The 18,015-nt window shown below is 33.8% G+C and overlaps 3 protein-coding genes across 3 annotated transcripts; 1 reads left to right on the plus strand and 2 right to left on the minus strand.

The window, feature by feature from the left end:
- Positions 1-4,605: 4,605 nt before the first annotated feature.
- On the minus strand, positions 4,606-7,380 carry LOC140988601 (uncharacterized). Its single transcript, XM_073457621.1, has 3 exons — positions 6,675-7,380; positions 6,221-6,568; positions 4,606-5,266 (listed from the first exon to the last, which is right to left on the minus strand). The coding sequence occupies exons 1-3, from the start codon at positions 7,002-7,004 to the stop codon at positions 4,763-4,765; spliced, it is 1,182 nt and encodes a 393-aa protein (XP_073313722.1). The 5' UTR covers positions 7,005-7,380; the 3' UTR covers positions 4,606-4,762.
- Positions 7,381-12,683: 5,303 nt separating this feature from the next.
- LOC140988600 (organic cation/carnitine transporter 3-like) lies at positions 12,684-14,543 on the plus strand. Its single transcript, XM_073457620.1, has one exon. The coding sequence runs from the start codon at positions 12,912-12,914 to the stop codon at positions 14,439-14,441; it is 1,530 nt and encodes a 509-aa protein (XP_073313721.1). The 5' UTR covers positions 12,684-12,911; the 3' UTR covers positions 14,442-14,543.
- Positions 14,544-15,123: 580 nt separating this feature from the next.
- On the minus strand, positions 15,124-17,026 carry LOC140988956 (NAC domain-containing protein 54-like). Its single transcript, XM_073458074.1, has 4 exons — positions 16,779-17,026; positions 16,415-16,692; positions 15,933-16,241; positions 15,124-15,465 (listed from the first exon to the last, which is right to left on the minus strand). Exons 1-4 carry the CDS (start codon positions 16,933-16,935, stop codon positions 15,277-15,279), a joined length of 933 nt encoding a protein of 310 aa, XP_073314175.1. The 5' UTR covers positions 16,936-17,026; the 3' UTR covers positions 15,124-15,276.
- Between the last annotated feature and the right edge of the window lie 989 nt (positions 17,027-18,015).

Genomic DNA, 18,015 nt, shown 5'->3' on the forward strand with positions numbered 1-18,015 from the left:
CTTTATTATAATGCTTCTAAGTATTAAGAGGTTTGGAATTTTACCATGCATTGATATTTGGAATTTTTTCCCAACCTAAATTTCAATGTCTCTTCAAAATAGCTAGCTAGCTATTGAAAGAAAAAGGAAGGGTTTTAAATTAAAGCTATAGAGTGTGGCATCGCTGATTCGGTAAGGTGATTGTGTATATATATAGTGTAATGGCTGTTTCTTATTTTAAATCACAATGATGCGTGGCAACAAAAAATTATTATTTTTAAATGAAATCATACGTAAAATTAAAGATTTTGAATTTAAGCAAAGATATAATCAACTCTGGAATATGATTTTCGCTGTAACCCTCTTTTGACTCTGCTTTACCATGATTTAATTCTTAAATTAATGTTCGCTAGATACTATATAAATTAAATCAAGAAAATCTTAGGCCTGATGTGCTACAAAAGAGGAGAAAATCTAGCTAGCAGCCCAAAGATTGTTCCAAAATTTCTATATTTGGGAAAAGCCGACAAAGAGTATCTTACTTTCATGCTCTTTTCTCTTCTTTACACTCCATATTCCTTTGGTATCATCTCTGAATTGAGAACACTAGATGGGGTCTCGTGCTTGTAAATTTATTCTTGCACTTACAGCAACCATGATTTTTATTTAATATGAGTTTCATTTGACACTCCTACATCAAGTTCTAATTAATTTGTCTACGCTTCAAATTAAGCTGCTGGTTGTGGCAAATCAGATGCCATTCATGTTAATGTTAAAGTGTATTGGGGGAAGAAAGAAAGAAAGCTAAAGTAAGACAGGTAGGAAGAAGAAAATGCAATTCTATGCGTACAAATATCGATGAAGCTTCTAACTTTATGAGAGCAAGGTTGATCAGTACTCGATCTGTCATCAAAAGCAGTTTGAAGGTAGATATTACGCCACACTTTTGGTGCCTTCGAGCCCAAGAGGTTCAAATACTTGGAAATGAAAAATGTGCTTCATTTTTTAAAAAATAAATAAACTTCTTCGTCAATTTAACTTTTATGTTCGTATATTGCGCCTATTGGAAGTAGTGGCTTAATTACATCTTAGTTATAAAACATGATATATACTCCTATATCTCAGTTAGTACACGTGATTAATTAGCCTTTGACTATCAGCTGAGACTCAGTAGTGGCGAAATAGCTCAAGTGTTGGCTAACTATCAATAGATCACTGATCGAGCAAAATTTGCACTGTGATATCCTCAATAAAAATATGATTTCATATGCTCAAAATTAATCGCAAGTGCACGATGTCAAGTAATAGTATAATGTACGTGAGTACGAGTATCGTTCCACTGAATACTGCGTTTGACAATTATTATTTTTAATTATTAAATCTTTAGCAACGAAAATTTGAATGATTGTTTTATTGCTACTGTAATCAAATAAACATGCAAATAGAATGATTCAAGTATTAGTTAATGAAATATAATATCTGAAATAGTTGATTAAAATTCGATGAGAAATGAATTTGTTGGGAATATCGGTTCACCTACCCCTCGTTAATTTATGAATTCGTTCGATAATATTTGTATGCTTCCGACAAGATTTCCTATTCAATTGAACACACTCTCTCGAGCTATGCCAAACTAATTCTACTCAATGAAGTAATTAAATGTCTTTAATTATTTATCAAGAGTGAATCGCATGTCGATTTATGAAATCCCCTAGTTTTCGACCCTTAGGACTATGACTATCGGCGTGTATTCAATTTCATATATCTATGTAAATTGTAGATCCACGGAGTATACTACTCGTTCCTATCACAAGTTATTCTCTCGAACTCACTCGCAAAATAAAGACGTTATCAAAGTTAGCTACGCTCTAAGAACACGATAAAACAGTAGTATAATCAAGAATAACGCAACAATCGAAATATATATTAATTAGATCAAAGTTTGGGGTAGGATCCCCTTAACTCCCAACAAATAATTAAAATTAGCTAATTGAATTCATAGTAAAAATAAACACAACAATGTTTGAATGATAAAAACTAGATTAGAAATACTATTTGTGACAAAAAATGCGAGGAACGACGCCCGGAAATCCTTGAATTTTCAATCCAAGCACTCTCTCCAAACCTTTTCTCTCCTCCTTGGCTCCTTGGCTCTAAATAATGATGAAGAATACCAGATTTCGTGCCTCCCCTCCCTACCATATTCTCCCCGTCCAGAATTAAGGGAAGAAATCGTCCAAAATATTTTCCAAAAATACAGGCGCGCCCGGGCGGACATAAGTTTCCGCCGGGGCGGATGGTCTTCGCAGATTCTGTATTTCAATTTTCCTTTGACGCGTCCGGGCGGACATACGTTTCAACCCGGGCGGATGACTTTCGCACAGACTTCTTTTCTCATGCCTTGGATGCGCCCGGGCGGATGACTTTCGAATTTTTCCTTTTTATTTTAAGTTTCTTCACAAATCTCCTGCATTTTCACCAACTAAACACATGAGCAACAAGAAAACATAAATTATGCTAACACAACACAAAATGCATGCAATCTAAATGATAAATGCAACACACTGCGACATAACATGATACGAAAAAACACGTAAAATCCACCTATATCAATCACCTCGACTAGCTAGCCGAGCTGTTGACCAACCATGCGGCTATGCCGAGGGGCAACTCGACGGGGCTTTTTTTAAAAATATTATTATTTTAAAAGTAAATCATTAAAATATTACAAAATATAGGAGTTTATGTAAATATTGCAATCCGTATAATTCTGTCCGGGATTCTTCTTTTTTTAAAAAAAAATTAAAAAATAAAAGAAAAGTAAGGAGAGAATCCGTGATAGACTGTCACGGATTCTAGGAATCAATGACACATTTTACATTTCTTTTCTTTTTTTAAAAAAAAAATTTTAAAAAGAAGAATCCGGGACAGTGACACTTCTTCCCCTTTTAAATAGAAATACCTTCTTCTTATTCATTTTCGTACACGTTATTTATTTCCTCCAATTCATTTACGTAAAATCCATTTTCTTTCCTTCGACCTTGTATTAATATTATTTGTTGATTTTATCATCAATTTCATTCGAAGAGATATCAAGAGGTAATGTTTAATTTCGTTGATAATATTTTAATTATTTATTAAGAAGTAATAATTTTTTTATATATATTTTTTATAATGCTTGTCATTTATTTCAGATATTAGTATCGTCCGTTGATATTATTACAAGTTCCGTATAATTACATCTGAGAAGGTAATTTAACTAATTTTTTTAATATTTTATTTGTATTATTTAAATTATATTAATGTAATGGTAATTTTGTTCACTAACATTATATGATTAAGTATAATTTTGTTAAATAGTATATTTTTAATATTAATCGCGAAATTTATATAAAACAAAATTATTCCTTATCTGAAGTTTCTTAACTGAGTTGAATTGATTTAATCGGGTCAATTATAGGTTCGAATTTGCAGCACTTCTCCAGATTTTCCCATTAGAATAAACTTTGCCAACTTCAGAAATATATATTCGGACTTGATCGGAGTCTGATAAGAAATTTAAAATGAAATCACACTACGTTAAATGAAAACTTTTATATATGATTCTTAAGCCTTATAAATCCATATACATTAAGGAGCATCTATTTAAAATTAAAAGGAAAAACAAAAACAAAATTACACAATTTGTTGATTTTTTTTTTCCTCATGATATCGCATTTGCACGTCAAGCTTCATTATAGGCTTGATTTAATAAAACAATTTTAATTTTGTAATTATTACTACATTAATTGAAATGAAATTGCAAAACACCAATTAAAATATCGAAGCCAACGAATTGAAATGAAATTGAAAAAAGGAGAAGGGAGGAATGATCGGCAAGAAGGGGAGAGGGTGCAATAAATAACGGATTAAAGAATCTGTGCCCTCCTTCTTCTTTATTTTTTATTTTTTTTAAAAAGTCTGAATCCGGGGCAGTGAACCCCGGATTGTAATACTTTTGTAAACATTTTTAACTTTGCAATATATTTATAATGATTTTATTAATTTATAATATTTTAAAAAAAAAACCCCAACTCGACCCACCTTCCTATAGTTTATGTATTCCCAAGCCCGAATAAGTGAGGTTGGTGTCTCGAAGATCTTAACGGCACATATATCAAGTAAAAGAAAGTAATACTCACAAAAATCACGACGTTACGTATCATATTCATATCATTACTAATATTTTTACGATTTTAAAGATAATAGGAATGATATAAGTAAATCTTATATATATATGGTTCCTTAGGTTTTTCCCAAATAATTTTTCTCAATCATTGACTAATTGAGAGTTGGAGGAGTTTGCGAAAAACCCCTGGACTCTGTAATACAAAATATCACATTTAAAATTTAAGGACAAAAATACATCAATATTTTTTATTCAATTTACAAAAAATGCATTTCCTTAAAATACTCACAAAAATATAAAATATAAAATCAAACAAGCCACTAGTCTTTGTGGGAGAGTTTCAAAAACTTTAAATATTGTGTTAAAAAGAGTAATAGTGTATAATTTTAAAAAAAAAACTAAAAAATTAAATAAATTTTATTTAAACTTGTTAAATTTAGCAAAATAATTGTCAGTGCTGCTTCGCAAGAACATGATGTCGTTCTTCTTTAGTTTCATCATTAAGGAAGATCGAAAATATTCAGAGGTACAAAAGATATACAATGATTAAACATAGTTACTTGTTCCCCATCGGAACATATTATTGGCCAATCATATTTAGCCTGAAATCAATGATTACGGGGAAACTAGTTTCTGTTCTGTATCAAAAATATCCGCCGGAGGAATGAAGGAGTCATATGAAAGTCCTGGCACATTGAAAACAACATCGTGTATCCTCCATATCTCTTCCATCCTTGTCCTGCTGTGATGCATCGACGTCTCCCCGAACTGGAACACTGTGGCGACGGTCCTTCCTTGATGTGCGATCAATACTCCGTCAACGTCTCTGTAATCCCCGATGCTGCTGCCGATGGTGGTTTCCCAGTATACCGTGACGTTCTCCGTGGAATGTACTCTGGTGAGGTGAGAGTCTTCCATGTAGATTAAGAGGCCACTCTTCTGGCTGAAGTATCCGTATAGAACATGGCGGATCACCTCCGCCGGGCCTTCGTTTCTCTCCATGACCGCTGCTCGATCCGCTGCTACTTTCAGGACGAAGCAATCGTCGTCTCCAATGCGTTTCTCGCCTAGACACTGCGCTTTTGCGAAGAGGCTTGCGGTGCTCTTGGGATCCAGGCCCTGCGCAATGCTTATTATGTGAAAATATACGACATAAAATTATTATGCGCATTTTATTATTATTTTTTTTAACAAACAGTACTAATTCAATTTCTTCAAAACATACGATAACCTTAATTTGCGCATAATTTTCAAATTCATTCCTATTATTTTTTAATTTAAAATTTTCTGATGTAATATAAAATGGTAATGTTAGCCATGTGATATATGTGGTCCCGAACCCGATCGGTGCAAATTAAAGACATAGCAAAGCTTCAAATTTGAATGTGTTTTACGGATCCAAGACTGTGGCAGCATGTGATCTCTTTAGCATATTTGAAATTTGGTAGGGATCCAAGATTGGTAGCTGCATCACCTTGGCACAGCTTTTCTTGGTGCCACAGAAGAATATATATCTTTGTAATGGATAAAATAATGCCAAAATTAAAGAAATAAAAGTATGGGGTTTCAACAAAGTAAAAGCCCAAAAGCACAAAAAAATTGTTGATGCTCAATTACAAAATATATATTAGGTATCATGAAATATATTTATAACTCCACGAGTATTTTAAATTGTTTTATATAAAATGTGTAATGATCAACGAGATATAGATAAAATGTCGTACAACGTTAACGAAAAAATTAACATGCGAAATAATTGAGGTACAAAATAATTAAGTGACGATGTCAGATTGTATCCGTATTCACATGCCATGTCTTCACAAATTCTGTGCGTGTCCAAAGAAAAGTGTTGGGTCAAGCAGGGGACACTGTCATTTCCCATATCCATCACTAAATTAAATTACGTAATTCCCTACTATTTATGATTGTTTGCAAACGATTAAAAACATTTCTCGGAACCTGTTATCCTTACGCTTTTGCAATTAATTTTACTTAATGACGCCAAAACCCCAGAATTTAATACATATTCATGAATGCAATTGGTTATTGTTCATAATTTATTATTAAAATTACCTGAATGATGCGACGTAGGGGACGTTGTGGACCTTTAGCTGCATGAGTACCGAGCCATGGCGTATGCCTCCACGCAATGTTCCCGTCGCTGCCGGCGACCACTTTGTTTCCGGCCACCGCCAGTTCAAGTGACCACATACCCGGCGACATTTGCCACATTACAAAGCACCCATTTTCGCCACTTCTTGAACCCATTGTTCTCACGCTTTTACCCGATGAGATCTCCGTTTCGCATCGTATCAGTTTTACAACCCCGGATGTGTACATGTTTTTCGCACATGTTTGCTGCTTTGAGCACCCTGTTGCCGCCAAGTATTGATGAATTATGTAATACGCAGCAGATGTCTCCTGTATAAATCAATGTTCAATATCAAATTGAAATTGGGTTGACCGATATAGCTGGATAACAAAAAAGGAAAAAGAAAAATTTGCAGTTGCTTAATTTATAACTCACGATGGGGATGTCTTTAATGTGAAGGTGCGAGATGGGTTTGTTTGAAATGGGAATCGGAGCGAGTGGGCATCCCAAAACGCCGAGTAAAAGTCTTAAATCTTGCATCTTTGCAGGACTAACGTTGCTGGATCCGTACAAAGGCGGCGACGATGAAAAGCTGCTACCTCCGGGCGGCACACTTCTCTCCATTCTGAACCATTCCCTGATAACTTCCCAAGAACTCTCCTTTTTATTCCCTTCTTGATTTTCCGTTCCGAAATCCGGGCCTTCCATCAGAGGAGTCAGTTGTTGCACACACCACCTCTGTTTCCTATGACCCCTCGAAGCCATCGTTTCTACCCAAATACGCACTTTCGGCAATCCCAAGTCTTGATAAGAAAAAGAAAAGAAAAGGAACCAAGAACAAGATATCAAGATTCCGGCACAGAGAAGATATATTGTGAGTTTTAGAGTGAAAAAAATGGTATCTTTAGGCGCAAGAAGGGACAAAAGGGACAGTACATCTACCCAACGGCAGAGAGTGATCAGAAGATGACAAATTAAGAGTGATATTATAGTGAAATAGAGGTGTTTTTTTGGGGATCGGAGAGGGGAGCTGTCGCTTTATTCTCTTATTTCTTGCTTTTGGACTGCAATTGTCGTCTCATTGCTTCTTTTATTATCTTGAGCCACTCCAAATGAGACGGGCTTTGATGAATTACCATTCCCGCTTTCCACATCTGACTTTGTCCCTCGAAAAAAATGTCCTTTTTTTTTCAAGTTTTTGCCCATCATAATATTGCTGCTGCACTTTGTTATGGACTTGTTGTGTATGCATCTACCGTTTTAAGACATATTTTATTAGCATATAACTTAGTACGGGAGTCCGATGAATCACTTTAAGTTGGGAAGTGTTTCCAACTTACATTCAATTGCACGTTTGTTTGTATAACTAACGCAAGACTGTAATGTAACCCTTTGATAACTCAGTTCTCATTACCAACTATTTTGGATTACTATTTTTTTCCCTACTGGTATGGATTATTCCATTATTACTAGGTCTGTATACCAACTCTATAAAGCCAACATGAGTCGTGTTTTGTAGTCAATTCCTAAATAAACTACCAATATTACGATAAAGTCAGTGCCTTAAAAAATAACTTTATAAAGAAAATTTGTTTGCAATCATTGACTTTTGGATTAAAAAATCAATTTTGTTTGTTCTTAAATCTAAATTATGAGTTAGATTCTACTTAATTTCATTTAAATCCAGAAGCTGAAGGTTTAATTGAAATCCCAGAAGACAAAAATTTGTTTGAGACGGTCTCACGGGTCGTATTTTGTGAGACGAATCTCTTATTTGGGTCTTCTATGAAAAAATATTATTTTTTATGCTACGAGTATTAATTTTTATTGTGAATATCGATAGGATTGACTCGTCTCACAGATTAATATCCGTGAGACGGTCTCACATGAGACCCACTCAATCCAGAAACTGATAGAAAATTGATTCTCAAAAATTATTCTAGCAACAAATTAGTATTAGAAACAATTATTTATCAAATATTGTCGACTTCTGATTTTGAGTTTTTCACTTTCACAAAAATTATTGTAAAATTTTCTCACGAATTAATTTTGTGAGACGGATCTCCGACACCAACCCAACTCATGAAAAATATTATTTTTTATGTCAAAAAATTAATTTTCGTAACAGTTATGAATCACATCAACACGTCTCGCAAGAAACCTACTATCTCATTTTTTAAACACTACCCATATTTAATTTTTCTCTACTTCTTTATAATTTATAAATTTAATAATTTCTTTTTGTAAACAATCCCTAATCTAGCAAGCTCTATAGGATATGGTGCATTTATAAAATGCCAACCCCATCTGATATTTTCATGCATTCATGATTTGGTTCCAAAGGCTGAGTTTTAATATGATATAAATTTTTCGTATGGTCAGAAATTAAATAGGACTTTGATAAATCGAGTTAACTCGTTTTAATTTGCGAGTTTTCGAAAGTAAGATCCAAGAATTTAAATAAGAAGATATTGAATATAAACAAGTGTATTTAGAAAATGGTGGGACATAATTTCTAAATTTGTGAATAAAATACAAGATAAATATATAAGATTTGAGATAATGTTGATACACATGTGGATCAAGATAANAATTAGAGGTATGTCAAGAAGATAGATAAAAATGTACACGATAAAAAAATGCATGCATGAGAAATTAAAAAGTTGTCTATCAAGATTTCAAAAAAAATCAAGAATCCTATTTTAAGAATAAATGATCAACAGATAAAAAAATGCATAGGAGAAAAATTTCGAAATTTAAGGGCAAATATTAAGTTGTACCCTGGAATAAAAGATCTGCCAAATTGTGGAAAATTAGACCTGGAATTCGAATTTCCAGGCCTAGAAATGGGATACTTACGAAAATATATCCAATGAGATATATGAGGGAAGATAAATTATCGTATATACAAGATTTAATTCAGAAGTTTAAATGCAAAAATAATACACGATCAAAATAGCAGTCAGCTTTTATAAATAGGAGGAGCATCCCATTCGAAAATCGCACTTGAAAATTACTCCAAATTTTCGAAAATTGATCCCTAGTGCTATCAAGAATTTCTAGATTTGCTTTCCTAGTTCTGTCGAGTTTCGACGCTCTACTGTAGTCCAGATCTAAGAATGATTCGAAAATCATAGCACTGGAAAATCATTTTTCATGTTCTCATCCAAATCTATGGTAAATAGGGTTGTTTGAAAGTATAATTTCGGTTATGCCATGATTCATTTTTTTTAAAGTTACGACCGAACACAATTCTTCCTCTACCCATTTTTGATACAATTATCGTATGATTTAACTAGATATGGGTGATAATCACAACATACAATAAGTTTATGGCCCTTACACGATGGTATTGTAACCTTTATATGGCCTCGACCACTTAGAAATGTAAAAATTATGGACTGATATCAATAAACCATGAAAAATAGAAAAATTTCAGTGCTTATGCCAAGTTATACTTATGTTTATGCTGATGATATGCCATATGAATTATGTTATGCATGATATGTTGTATTTTCGAAAATCATGTATTTATTGTATATGTGCTCGAACAACCCCGGCCACTTGCTAAATGAGGACCATATCATCCACCTTTTACTCTCCATCCCCATATAAGTCCAAAGAACATATAGAGAAATTGTAACATGACGAGTGTTGGAGCTGATGATAAACAAAAATAATAGTTAATTGAGTTTATGTTCGTTTTTAGTTTGTTCGAGATTTTATTGTAAACACTTAAGCATATTTTAATCGTTTTCAGAATTTACGCTGTAAATATAATTTTATGATTGATTATGATTAATAAATTTGTTTTGATTTATAATGTACAACGAGACTTATTATTTTTTGTTGTGTGATGGTAAACAACATCGATATCGACTAACTTCGAACTCATAACATGACATTCCACTCGATTCTTCACCTTTTTCCCCATGGAAATGTATAGCCGTTTGGCAAAGTGGTTGGGCAATTGGCATCTTTTGGGCAAACCAAACAAATGTAAGATAAAATATCAAATCTCGTACAAAGTAGGATATGTCTGTCACCAACCTATTGATTTTTACCACGTAGCAACATATCTATATACTTTAGGACCTTAAAGAAATTAGATAAATTATCTCTTTCTTATTAAATTTATATAGATTTCAAATCTCAGATTTTTTTTATTTAATAAAATGGGCTGTTAAAATTGGAATCCTAATATAAATTCAACATGACAGTAAATGCTTTTAAATGCGTGATGTTATAATGGATTTTAAGGAAAGCACAAGAGTTACATTTATATTTGTTGTCCAAACTCAAATTAGATAAAAGTTATAAATTATTATATTATTTATATATATTAAGTTATTATCTGTATATTATATATCAATCATATTATCACCATAGTTTGTCAAATGATGTCTATAAGATTCGTTATTTTTATTTTTAATTAAAAATAAAAAATAAAACGAGGCATAGTATAGTATAGGGAAATCAAACTTTGTGGGTACGAAGAGTCGGCATCACTTGGTTCCAAGTGGGTCGACATAATTATCGACGCCAATTTGTAGGCTGGTAGCTCAACTTCTAAGACAAGATTAAAATTTTAAAATTATATATAATTGGTCTTCTTATTATTATGTTTTATTTATAAAGAAATTAAATTACTTTATCAATTATATATATAAATTAAAGAAAATTACTCAACTTGTCAATCGAATCAACCGATGTAACGTTCCATGGTACCTTTTCAATTTATCATTACTTTGCCATACGTTATGGCTTTGGACCCATTAAAAGCACCATCCAAAATATCTATATCTATATTTATATCTATATCTATAGTCATGAGATTGCCCATTAAACACAACATTGAGGACTAATAATCTAATATTCTTATGACAACGCAGAAATGGACCATTCCTTCTCGTAATAACACTCATTTATTTGGTTTAATAAAAAAACACGACTCATTTATTTCACCAATTATTATTATTATTTATATTATATATATAGTTATTTATTATTATTATTACACAATAACCAATTATTTTTTATGGCTGTAAATAATTAGATCATTAAATCTTGCAAATGCTCGCTTCACTCCTGCAATTTTCTTTTAGATTATATATGGTTAAGAAATTTGATCAAATTAGTGAGTGATTATATATATTTCAAATTTTCTTTTAGATTTTGTATACCGACAATATCGGTCGATAATCGATCTCCATTTCATAATAAAGACTGATTAGAGTCTATATATATATATATATATATATATATTCAAATTTTAATACAAATCAACTGTACAAGACTTATAATTAAATCAATTTTTTTTAGTATACAAATTTTAATAATAAAAATACAATTTATCGTTTCGGAAATAATAACATATGAGCGAACGACAAAGTAAATATTTGATGATCAATAGCTATACATATATAGTTGAATTGTCAAATGTAAATTTCCCTAAGGAGTTGGAACATCAGGATAAGTGCATAAAAGGAACCACTTTATAAATTATACATATATAATATAACGTGGAAATTGATTGCGATCGCGAGCTACCCAACTACTTTAATTTGGCCCTTTTCCATTCATGTCTGTTCCACAAGCTTTAGTTGTCCAAAACGATGGTTGCATATGAATTGAATGATTTGGATATGAAAAAAATGTTCTGAGTGATGATTTGGAATGACTTCATTTTGAGATAAATTTAAAATCAATCAAAATGATTAATTTTTTTTTTTTTTTGAGATTTGAGATTTTTTGACAACTAAATCTTTAACTTAAAATACATCGATCCAAATTCACCTATGTCTGTCTTAATTCGTCCCATGCCACAAATTTGTTGCCCAAAATGTAAAATCTATAGTTTACTTAAAAAGGCTTTATCATCATGTCTTGCACCCATATCTACCCTTCGTTGATCATTTTAAGCATGATCCCACACGTTCGTTTTTGTGTTTAAAAAAAAAATTCATATTTAATAAGATGAAACTTTGATAAAATAAAATTTTATAATATTCACAGTTACTTTTAGATAAATAATATGAAATTCTAGCCCTCAAGAAGAACCCTTAAATAATTTTTCCCGAAATATCTCTGGGTTTCTTTGTTGTTTTATTTAATATAACTAAATTATATTGAACACTAAACATATTTATTTTATACTTACCAATCACACTTAAGCTCATATTACTTGATACAATATTCCGTAATGTTTTTTAAAACCTTTATCAAGGCTTTCTACATAATAATGTATATGCTTTGTTCAATCGCGATATATTTGAGAGCGAATTAAAACATTTATCATATTTAATAATATTTTACATTCTACATTCTCCAAAAATATGATATTTTCCAAATTTGTAAGTCCGCCATCCTTTTGGAAAATTTTAAATCAACTTGTAGTTGTACATTACTATTTTATGATCTTTTCGTGGTTTCTCAAGATTCCCCCCTTTGTTTTTTTGATTGATATCCTTTTTTATGTTATCCCTCTGGCTAGGATTGAGCAAGGACCATGATCTTGGTAATCTATCCAATTTTTTCATACCGTGGCAGATAGTTTTCTTCGGGGAAATTAATACCGTTCCAAACGTCACATGCTATATATATAAATAATGAACATTAAGTTCACTCCACTCTATATGCAACTGTTGGAAACTGACAAACATTTAAAAGAAAATGACGGATCCTCTACTTTCCCATAATGATCCGTCCGAGCATCACCGGCACGACTCCCTTGACGACACTATCGAATATTGCATAGGAGACTTTGGGTGGATGCAGTTTCTTCAAACCACTCTTGTGTCTATTGCATGGTTCTTTGACGCTCAACAGGTCTTCATCAGCGTCTTTACTGATGCAGAACCAAAATGGAGTTGCAATAGTTCAACGAGTTCTCTGGATATGACATTTTGCGGCAACAAAAGTAACGTATGTCAGCTTCCCAAGGATTCCTGGTCTTGGGACTTTCCTGCTCACACATCCATTATTTCTGAATGGTCTCTCGAGTGTGCAGGATCTATTGTAATGGGCCTGCCGGCTTCTTCTTTCTTCTTGGGTTGTTTGGCAGGTGGGTTCGCACTGGCTACGCTAGCAGATGCAAATTTGGGCAGGAAGAACATGCTTGTTTTGTCTTGTTTGGTTATGTCTGTATCTGGGATGTTAACCTCGTTTTCGACTAATCTGTGGATGTATTCTGGTTTACGGTTTCTCAGTGGTTTAGGCCGATCCACCATCGGGACATGTGCCCTCGTTTTGTCAGCTGAGCGGGTGGGGAAAAGATGGAGAGAAAAAGTTGGGATTATAGGATTCATCTACTTTACTCTTGGATTTCTTTCTCTACCGGCAATGGCATTCATGCTTAAAGGTTCTTCGTGGAGATTGATGTACATTTGGACTTGTTCTCCAGCAATCATTTATTCAGTTTTTGCGTATTTCTTGGTCAGAGAATCTCCTAGATGGCTATTCATCAAGGGGAAAAAAGATGAATTTGCTGCAACAGTTAGAAGTATCGCCTCATCGGTGCATGAAAGCAACCTAACACAAAGCTTCATTGGCAGGTGCATTCAATGGCCGGAAGAGATTAAAACTCAAGAGACAGACATTTACGCTGCCATGAAGATCTTGTTGAAGAAACGCTGGGCCTTGCGGCAACTCTTGGCCATCATGGTGGTGGGATTCGGCATTGGCATGATTTATTACGGCATGCCTTTGGGACTGGGCAATTTGTCTATTGATTTATACTTGAGCGTCACTTTAAATGCAGTGTCTGAATTCCCAGCGTCACTGATCACCTTTGTCCTTATAGGGAAGCTGAATAGAAAAGTTTCGGTGCTGGGACTGTCAATGTTGAGTGGAATTTGCAGCGTTACATGTGTTTTGGTGAGCAGGAAAGGGCTTCAAATCGGGCTCGAACTGGTTTCTTTTTTCAGTGCGTGTGCGGCTTTCAACGTTGTCTTGATTTACACGCTGGAATTGTTTCCGACATGCGTAAGGAACTCGGCAGTGTCTATGGTGCGGCAGGCGCTGGTGGTAGGCGGAGTTATCAGCCCGGTGCTTGTGGCTGCTGGCAGAAAGAAGGGGTTTATGTCTTATGGCGTGTTTGGAGTTACAGTTTCTTTTTGCTCTTTGTTTGTCTCGTGCCTGCCTGAAACTAGGGGCAAAAAATTGTGCGACACAATGGAGGAAGAAGATCAAAATGAAGTCTAAATTTATTTATTATTATTATTATTGTTATTAATTTTCCAAAGTTGGGATTCTTGGAGAATTAAATATCATAACGCTTTGAATAATTATCTTTGCATTCGTAAACTTCTCACATGTTTCTGTTCTCTGCTTACTTTTATAGAAGAATAAAAAAGTTGATAAATATAAATAATTTGTGCAGTGTGATAAATCATAATAACATTTATTCACGCAATCCTATCAGCCCAACTTATAATCGGACCTCGTTGAACATAAATTTTCTGTAGCAATTTCATGCATGGGGGATGCCTTTTAAGTGCCAACTCCTTAAGCAAACACTCTGAATTACAATTAATCGTAAGGCTAAGACTGCAACCATGAGTAGGACGAAATTGCCATATTTGATAGTTAATTAGTAAGTAATAATTGAAATCATAATAATTAGAAAATATTACACCTTTTTATCTGGCCGGGATTCATCAACCTGCCAACTTGATCAGGCAGGAATTTTAAACGTTCCCAACTCTTACCCACTACACTATTTCAACAACAAAAAGAAACATGATTTTCATTTAAAAAAAATAAATTTGGCTCAGCTCCCTCTTTAAAACACTATCATGGATAATAAATGCTAAGCTCCAAGATATGTATGAAATCTTGAATTCCAGGGAGAAACACACGAATAAATATAATCCCCCTAGGCTATGTAATTAATCATTATATATATCACCTCTTCTTTCAAATAACTGCCTTTTTCAGTTTCATTACAAAAATAATTATGTGTGAGGGGAAAAAATAAAGAAAATCTTGCTAGCTGCTTGCACGCATGTATCGATCGTTAATTTTTGCAGCTGAAGTTCTAAAATGTGGAAAAAATCTCTTCCAATGTTGTTGCTGTTGTCCTGAATCTGTCACAACTCATATATTCACCAATCGATTTCACCGCTGCTAAATCGATTTCAGGGAAGTCCTCAAGCGCTAATGGCGCCGGACATGGAGTTTCGGCCTCATCCATACCACTGTAAATATTGCTCGGAATCCTCGCATCCTGCATGAACATCAAATTATTTTATGAATTGGACAAAAATGTTGAAGTAGTAATTAAGGAATAAATCAAAATGTACGGTGTAATGGCTCTAAGCTAAACACCGCGAGAGTTACTGCCCGATTTATTATTAACGTTTTCATATAAAAAAACCAAAATCTATAGCATAGTTGCTTTTTATTTTTTTGGGTTTTCGTAATCTAAAAAAGTAGATTGTTTATACGAAAAAAATTGGGGATAGCGTTGATCATAAAAAGCCGTTGCCATAATTTCTACTTTCGTAACTTTAAATCAAAAGAGAACCCGCAGCAGGCCCAACGAATCATTCCGCGGTACTATTTTTGGAACCTAGCGAAAACATAAGCTACGTAATATTTCTTTATTATACATAGATTTTTTTTGACGATTTTATTACACATAGATAAATAAAAGGAGATGGAAAAAATAAATTAAATACCACTGTTAATCACCTGAAACATGAAATTTGATATGTTGTCTAATTCCGGAAAATAAAATTGATTGACCGAGCTGTTGACTTCATGGGATGTGATATTATGAGGGAATAAATCGTCGTTAGCAGCGATCGATGGAGTAGTCCATCGTGTGACTTCTGAACAAGAGGGGTCGAATTTCGAACTCATTTCGTGATCCCTGGTACTGTTTTCATCATAGGCAGTTTCATCTCGGGAGGTTTCCGCAGAGGAAATATTGTCAAGGGTCTCTTTCGGTTTGGAGACAACCATGTTCTTCTTAGATACCCTACATAATGCATAGGAATCCTGCACCATCACATTTGGGAAAACCCATTAGGAAAATTAATGAATCACAGCTTATATCAATTAAAGAAGCTGAACTAGTATAGAATTTAATCTAGGTTTGCAACTTCTAAAAATGTGATTCTTAGATTTCTTTCTAGATTATATATAAGAGTCGATGAATAGTATTATAGTACCTGGAGGGGTAACTCAGCTCCTGACGCAAATTGCAAGAGGCGATACTCATGCATCACCCAATCAGTTCTGATGCCATGAGGTGCTCTCCCTTTGTAGTATACCAATGTCTTCTTCATGCCGACGACCCGTTTTCCTGAGTGCACAGCCCGATCTTTTCCCGTGGCTTTCCAGTAACCGGCCCTGGTTGCCCGGTTCGTCCTCAGACCATTGGGATATTTCCTGTCCCGGGGACTGTAGAAGTACCACTCCATATCTTTACTTGGCAAGAAGGATTTATCTGTGTGAAATGAAAAAGCTTGCATTGTGTTATAAGAACGGGTTGTGTTTTGATTAATTGAGTGACGGAATCTGACCTATAATTACCTGGTAAATCCCATGGTTCACATTTGTAGAGATCAACTTCTGGGATGACTTCAAGCTCGATAATCCCACCGCTGATTTTCCGATCAAGATAGTAGGCAACCAGCTCCTCATCCGTGGGATGGAATCTGAATCCTGGAGGAAGAGTCATAGGCCCCATAGACTTTATCAAATATTCGTTTCTCTGTCTTAATGTTGATGCGTGCAAATGTAAAGAGAAAACTGAAATCAATAGCTAGGTGGAGTGTAGATATGCAGGAAATGGAGGGATTAGTTTGGGAATTAAATGTTGAATTTATAGTATCTTCTGTCAAGTCTTGCATGACACTAAAAGATTTTTTTATATATTTATATATGATCTATAGCCCACTAGCGGTTAGAGATCAAAGCCACAAAAGTAGCCATTATCCCAATTTTTGTCTTTATACATTAGTTGGCAATTCATTCACATAGCTTTAGTAAACATCATCTTTAATGCAGTTTTCTTCTGATCTTATTTTATATGGCTATATTTTTGTGCTTCCTTAGTACGTATGAGCAAATGAAATCTAAAATCTTGCAAGAGTTATCGATCAAGTTAAGATTTTTTTCTTGTTTTTGGAGCTTCACTTAGAGACTTTTTTCTTTTGAAATATATGAAATTAAATTTTAATCAAGATTAACAGTCGACAATGCACAGAGCATAATTACAAGTGCTTTGCGGGAGCTTTACAAGATTCTTGGCAAGTAATGAATATGTGAAAACACAGAAGCTTCAATGCTTTTGTCTGCTCATCAACTAACAAAACTAGAAGGACCCGCATAAAGGCTGCCTGGCCCAACTCACCGACCCCTTCCCCACAACTCATAGCTTTAAATATTATTAAACAATATATAGTTGCAAAACATGGCTTGTTGTCTTTTCTTTTCTTTCCTTTTTTTTCTGACAAAAATGTTGCTAAATGTTATTTACGTATGCTATAATTTATGTTAACATATATTTTCCGAACCAAACCTCAAAACCTGTATTTACAGCATGTGACCAGGTTCGAGTGAAATATTGGATCCAACATCTATATATATGTATGTATGTATATCATGAACAATAGCTGAAGCCATATATATGTTATGAGGAAATGGATCGAAAAAAGGAAGCAGAAGGAACAAAACTACCTGGCTCCCCGTCATGGCTAGTTTGCTTTATATAACTTTTGATTATTATTATTATTGCTGTCAAATGTATGTGGTGTCCCACCATCTT

The sequence above is a fragment of the Primulina huaijiensis genome, chromosome 11 (assembly GCF_012295235.1).
Source record: "Primulina huaijiensis isolate GDHJ02 chromosome 11, ASM1229523v2, whole genome shotgun sequence".
In the NCBI taxonomy this organism is placed as follows: Eukaryota; Viridiplantae; Streptophyta; class Magnoliopsida; order Lamiales; family Gesneriaceae; genus Primulina; species Primulina huaijiensis.